At 43.3% G+C, this 6,567-nt stretch overlaps 1 protein-coding gene across 1 annotated transcript; it reads right to left on the bottom strand.

Moving 5' to 3' along the window:
- Positions 1-2,368: 2,368 nt before the first annotated feature.
- LOC117368308 (olfactory receptor 5V1-like) lies at positions 2,369-3,325 on the bottom strand. Its single transcript, XM_033961844.1, has one exon. It carries the CDS (start codon positions 3,323-3,325, stop codon positions 2,369-2,371), a length of 957 nt encoding a protein of 318 aa, XP_033817735.1.
- Positions 3,326-6,567: the final 3,242 nt, after the last annotated feature.

Genomic DNA, 6,567 nt, shown 5'->3' with positions numbered 1-6,567 from the left:
ATAGTTTTGTGGGCCCCGGCTGAATGTTGGCCAGGACCTGCATAATTTTTTTTTCCCCTCCCCCATAATTCTCCTACCACCCCCTGCCCCCGATGCAGCTTCCTCATTCACTTCCCCCTACTCCCAGCCTCTGACAATCATAACCCCCTTCTCCCTTGGACATTCCTTTAACCTCCAAACCTCAATCAGTCAAGGCTAGATGGTAATCCGATGGGGGCAAGAGTGAAGCCAACTCAGGAGGTCATGGCAGTTATTTTATTCATGCAGCCACAAGGGGCAGAAGTGAGTGGACTCTGATCCTGCCGCCATCACTCCTACTGGACCCATGGATATGAAGTAGACCCGAAGTGGCCTATCTAGAATGGAGGGGTTGATGATTGGGGGACATTCTGGGTGGAATGGGTTCTGACTGTTGTGGGCTGGGGAGAGGGGAAAGAGAAGGAGGAGCTGCATTGGGAGTGAAAAGGGGATCGAGAGGGGTTGCAGGGGGAGGGGAAAAGTTATACAGGTGCCGGCGTCTGCATAGCTAAGTGGACTGAATTAAGAAAGGTTTTAAGCTATCCAAAATTCACTCAGTTATGCAAATGTTGGTAATGAATACTGCCAGATCCTCCCCAGCACCTTTCCTTATACCATCCTGACCTGCTCATTTTTTTGTAGGCGGTCAGAGCTGATATTCAGCAGCACTGCCCCATTCAATGCAGCTGAATATTGGTGGTTGGACGGCCAGCAGCGATTTAAGTGGCCAGAGCCTCTCCTGCCCACTTGTTGCCTGAAGTCGGCTAGGTCTAGTTGGAGGGATGTTAACTGCTTGAGCTAAATATTGATCGCTCCATCTGAGTAAAGTCTCTTCTAGTTTGGGGATCTTTTAAGTTGCTTTCCGACTCTTTTGCTGTTACTTCAAGTTATTCCATAGATTTTATTTTATTTTTTTTTTGCCTTTTCAAAATTTCTTTATGCTGGTTAACCATTCTGCTTCGTGGTTGTGCTGTACAGGGCATCTATAATAATAAAATGCTAAGCGCGCATGCGCACTCTCACCGCGTGCTTCCCTGATCCCTGTTCTGTCAGGCTGTGGCGGTAGGAGTGCACATGCGCACCAGACAAGCCTCCCTGCTCTCCACCTCGCGCCTGCAGAAACGGCCCCACACTAGCGGCTTCATGCTCATCCAGCTCCAGCACAACAGAGAGTCTGCAGTACAGACTAATCAGTTTCTCCTTCCTTCCCGTGATCCGACCGGCTCACTTAGGCCCTTCCCGCCCCCCTCCCTTCCTGCGGTCCCGACTCCAGCAGCCTGCAGCACTGTACACACGCTGCTTCGGGGCTTTCTACTGCCCTGATTTACTCTGGCACGTCCTTGATGACATCATCAGAGACGCGGCAGAGCAAATCAGAGCAGTAGAAGACTCCGAAGCAGCGTGTGTACAGTGCTGCAGATGCTGCTGAAGTCGCAGGTTTGTCGGGACCGCGGGAAGGGAAGGGGGGCGGAAAGGGATTAAGGGAGCCGGCCAAACCGTGGGAAGGAAAAGGGGGGGTAGAGAAAATGCTGCTGCTGCACAGGGAAGTAGTGTGGGGGGAGGGAAATGGAGGGGAAATAATTCAAACAACTTACTCTGTGAAACTTCAGTTATTACACAAAAAAAAAGGTAGGTGACAGATATGATACCTCCAAACACTCACTGAGAGAGAGAGACACACAGGGGAAAAAAAACCCTTAAAGACAAGGAGCAATAGAGAAAGATTGAAAGAAACAAACAAATAAAAAAACAGTGGACAAGGAGAGAGAGACACAGAAAAAAAGAATCCACATACAGCAGCCAAAGAGACAAACACCAAAACAAACACAACCAGAGAGACCAAAAGTAAGAAATACAGACAGCAGCCAAAGAAATAGACAGAAGGTGACAGTCAAAAAACCACACAGAAGAACAGGGGTTTAAAGAGACAGATTTAAAGAAAAAAAAAAAAAAACCTTTGGACAAGGAGAGAGAGACAAACATAAAAAAAAGACAGGGGCTACAGAGACAGATTAAAAGAGACAGACACCAAAACAAAGACAGACAGACATACAGCGGCCAAGGAGACAGACAGCAAAAAAAGACAGACAGACATACAGCGGCCAAGGAGAGAGAGACAGAAAGAAAGACAGACACACAAATCTATTCTAGCACCTGTTAATATAACGGGCTTGATGGACCTTCGATCTGTTGCAGTATGGCAATTCTTATGTTCAGCTTCATGAGGTGATGTTTTCAACATAGTGCTGCTATCAAGTTTTTTTTCTCTAAATAGCTTATTTTGATGTGCTTTTGATTATGATTTGTCGTGGTTCTAGACTCAAGTTGTTTGGTTTGGGTTTTTAAAAAATCAATCTCTGAACAATCCAGGTACAGTCCTTATTTTTCCCCATACGGTCTTCTTTATAGCTTCTTTGACTTCATGGTTCCTCAAACTGTAAATAAGGGGATTTAGCATGGGTGTAAGTACTGTATACACCAAAGAACCTAGTCTGTCCTGGTCTTTGGAATAACCAGATGAAGATCTTACATAGGTGAAGATGACTGTTCCATAGAATAAACTGACCACAGTGAGGTGAGAGGCACAAGTGGAAAAGACCTTCCAGCGAGCTTGGGATGAGCTGATCCTCAATATGGCTGAGATGATTTGGAAATAAGATACAAGTATGAGAATGAATGGGATGAGCACCAGTAACGAGCCTGCCACACTAAGCATTGCCTCATTAGCTTGGGTGTCTGTGCAGGCAAGCTTCAATAGTGGTGGGACATCACAGAAGAAGCTGGATACTTCATTGGGCCCACAGAAGGGTAATTTGGAAGTTAAGATAGCCAACACCAAGGCATCTAAGAAACCACTAGCCCATGAAACAGCAGCTAGCTCAAAGCAGAAGATCTTTGTCATAGCCAAGGTGTAATGCAAAGGTCTGCAGATGGCTATGTACCTATCATAGGCCATCACAACCAGCAAGAAACATTCAGTACAGCCCAAGAAGTGCAGGAAAAAGACTTGTGTCAGGCAGCCTGGGACAGAGACTCTCTTCCCTTGGCCCAGGGAGACGGCCAGCATGGTGGGAATAGTGGTTGAGGTGAATAGAATCTCCAGGAGGGAGAGGTTGGAGAGGAAGAAGTACATAGGGGTGTGGAGATGAGAGTCCATCTGAACAAGGTAGATGATGAGGGAGTTTCCCATCAGGCTCATGATGTAAATAACCAGCAGCAGTGTGAAAAGGAGCTTTGGACTGCGCAGAAGATATGAATTTCCCAGCAAGATGAATTCCAATACAACTGTCCCATTAACATATCCCATGGCTTTCTGTTTCTGAAAGGTAATCAGTGCATCACAAGATAAAGTTAACGGCATGTACATGCAGACACAATACAATACAAATATACCCACTCTTTTACTGAGGTGCGCTAGCCGATTTAGAACGCTAACTGATTTAGTGCGCGTTAAATGCTAATGCGTCCATAGACTATAATGAACACGTGCTAAATCAGTTAGCGTGCGCTAAAACGGCTAACGCCCTGTTAATGATATATTTGTAAGGTCCTTGTTCAAAATGTAATAATCTTCCAGGTTTTAGGAACAATAAGCTCCAAAAATTTCATTTCCAAGTCTCCACGTTTATTCGATATACTGCATTGGCAAACGCATCTATGCGGTTTACATTTATATAAAGGTTAAAATAGAAAGTTAGATTGTAAACAAAATAAAAGATAGAGTATGATAAAATTTAAATTTAAAATTTCACATAAAGGATGTGTTTTCATTTGAAACAAAATAGAAAGTGTCAATATCGATTCCTATTTCATTTCTTTTTTTTTTAAAACAAAATAAACAAATTAAAAATGCCATTTATTTTTGGTATTGTACCACTGTTTTTAAAAGCCCAGCAGACAATTTTAAGCATATCTCTCCCGAACTTTGATTTCCCTCCCCCTGTAGATCTCTCCAGATTCCCCTGGAGACTCCTGACTGTCCCTTATCTTGCTAATGGAGAGTAAAACTGTGACTGAGTTCAAAGAAGCGTGGGATGAACACAGAAGATTTAGAATCAGAAAATAATATTGAACTAGGCCAGTTACTGGGCAGACTTGCACGGTCTGTGTCTGTGTATGGCCGTTTGGTAGAGGATGGGCAGGGGAGGGCTTCAATGGCTGGGAGGGTGTAGATGGGCTGGAGTAAGTCTTAACAGAGATTTCGGCAGTTGGTACCCAAGCACAGTACCGGGTAAAGCTTTGGATTCTTGCCTAGAAATAGCTAAGAAGAAAAAAATTAAAAAAATTTAAATTGAATCAGGTTGGGCAGACTGGATGGACCATTCGGGTCTTTATCTGCCGTCATCTACTATGTTACTATGTTAATTCTACCACTATCACTGCAGCACCATAGGATTGATGTCCATGATTTCATGCATTACTTAGGATGTCCAAGAGGGGTGAGAGAAATCCTGGGAGAACCTGTTTTTAAATAGGTGATTGGGTTATAGCTTTAGGTAGTTTTTTTTTCTGCTACCATTATCATGTACTAACATTACAGAGCAGGAACTGTCTTCTCCGTGACTCCTTACAGCTCTGTGTACATCTGGTAGCGCTATAGAAATAATTATTAACAGTAGTAGTACATAAAGATCTGAGCTTTTTCATAGCCTTTTCCATAGATTTTTCATTCCAACACAGCAGAGTAAATTTTGGCTGTTCTTAGCAAATTTAGGAAAGCTCAGAAGATACATTTGTTTCCTGATTTTTAAGTTATATAACATGAGCATTAGTATAAGACTGGTATACTTTAGATGATGGACTCTTTTTTTGCATGGGATGGTTTCTCTGAACTCTTTGATCTTCATACTGCTGATATGTGATTGCTTTTTTTTCATAGTTATTTTATGTATTTTTCATGTTTGTTTTTTTAATGTAACCTGCCATAAGCAGTTTTTTCTTTATTGTTAGCATGGTTGTACTTTTACTGACTTTTTAAAAAAAATGTATTTTGTACTTACCTCTTGTGTCCTGTGTGTATTTTCCATGCAAAGTAGGTGAAGGGAATACAGCTGGTAGCGTAAACTATTACACATGAACACCTTGTAGGGGGCGGATCATGATGGTTTCCTAGTCCATAGAGGTACAGATCCTTCTAATTCTCAAAAATGATGGATGATGAAAGTTCTGTTTCACGCAGCGAGAGGTGGACACCTGGAATGCTCTCCCAGAGGAAGTAATTGCAGAATCCACCGTTCTAGGATTTAAGGGTAAACTAGATGCACATCTCCTTAAGAGTGGCATAGAGTGATACGGATAAGGGTAAATTAGATGAACATCTCCCTTGAGAAGCATACAGTGATATGGGGACTAAAACTATGCCAGGGTACACCTGGCGGGGCCTCCGCGTGTGCGGATCACTGGACTTGATGGACCCAGGATCTGATCCAGAGATGGCAATTCTTATGTTCTTATGTTCTCTGCACATATTTTTTTGAAGATTATCAGGGTTGTGCACAGAACCTCTGGCTTCTACATTAGTCTCTGGTGAACCATGCAAATAGGTGAACTATTACAGACAAGTCTAATCTACTCAACCAGTTTATTTAAGTTATCACAGCCTAAGCATATATTGCATTTCTGAATAAAAGGATCATGAGGCTTAGGAGAAGGTCATCAGAGTGGGAACATGTTATGGGAAAGGTTGGCATAGTGTTGATATGAAGAACATCATTACTTTGGAAGAGAGACATGCCTGAGAGAAATGAGAAAAAAAGTATTCACACCTCAGCAATGTATATATGACATGACTACCTTCCATTGTTGTATAAATTTCCCCACCATTACACCTTCCTGTACTTGGCTGACACCCATACACAGTAACGTATATATGGTTTATTGGTAGATAGTAGCAGAATGGCAACATGTATGTTATAGGGTCTGGGATTGTGGGCACAGGTCCAGAGGCATAGCTAGGTGGGGTGCAAGGGGAGCGGCCCCTCCCCCAACAAGATTTTGAATAAAATGACACCTATGCGGATCAACCCTTCAGTTTCACACTGCCGCCTATTTTACAAAATGTCTGCTGCCCCTCCTATCAAAACCTGTCTACGCTTCGGCAATGCAAATTTCCTTGTATTTGTCGATAGGGAAGGGGAAAGAAGGTACCAAGCCTCAAAGCAAAGCAAATCCAACAAGAGGCACTGGAGATGTCAAATCCAACCAAAGTTCGATACAAACTGCAAATAAAGGATTTATGACCATTCAGTTGGATTTGACATCTCCAGTGTCTCTTCTTGTTGGCCTTGTATCTGTCGAGGCTTTAAGTTTTAAATGTAATATGTTTGTGATAAACGTATAGCTGCCCCTATTGATCCAGCAGCGAGGGATGCCTTCTTGGATTCGCAGTGTCACTACTAGACCAATGAAATTTATAGATTAATTTTACACCAACAGGAATGCATGCAGTGGTGTAGTGAGGGTGAGTGGCGCCCCTCCCCCACCTTCATCCCCACCCCTCCCCCGCTCCTTCCGCAATCGCCCTGCCATGTGTGCCCCCCTTCCCCTCCC

This window comes from Geotrypetes seraphini, chromosome 1 (genome assembly GCF_902459505.1).
Source record: "Geotrypetes seraphini chromosome 1, aGeoSer1.1, whole genome shotgun sequence".
In the NCBI taxonomy this organism is placed as follows: domain Eukaryota; kingdom Metazoa; phylum Chordata; class Amphibia; order Gymnophiona; family Dermophiidae; genus Geotrypetes; species Geotrypetes seraphini.
This window is presented reverse-complemented; position numbering and strand designations above follow the sequence as displayed.

What these genes read in the sequence shown, in the direction of transcription:
- LOC117368308 (XM_033961844.1), bottom strand. Translation starts at nt 3,325, where the DNA reads ATGGGATATGTTAATGGGACAGTTGTATTGGAATTCATCTTGCTGGGA.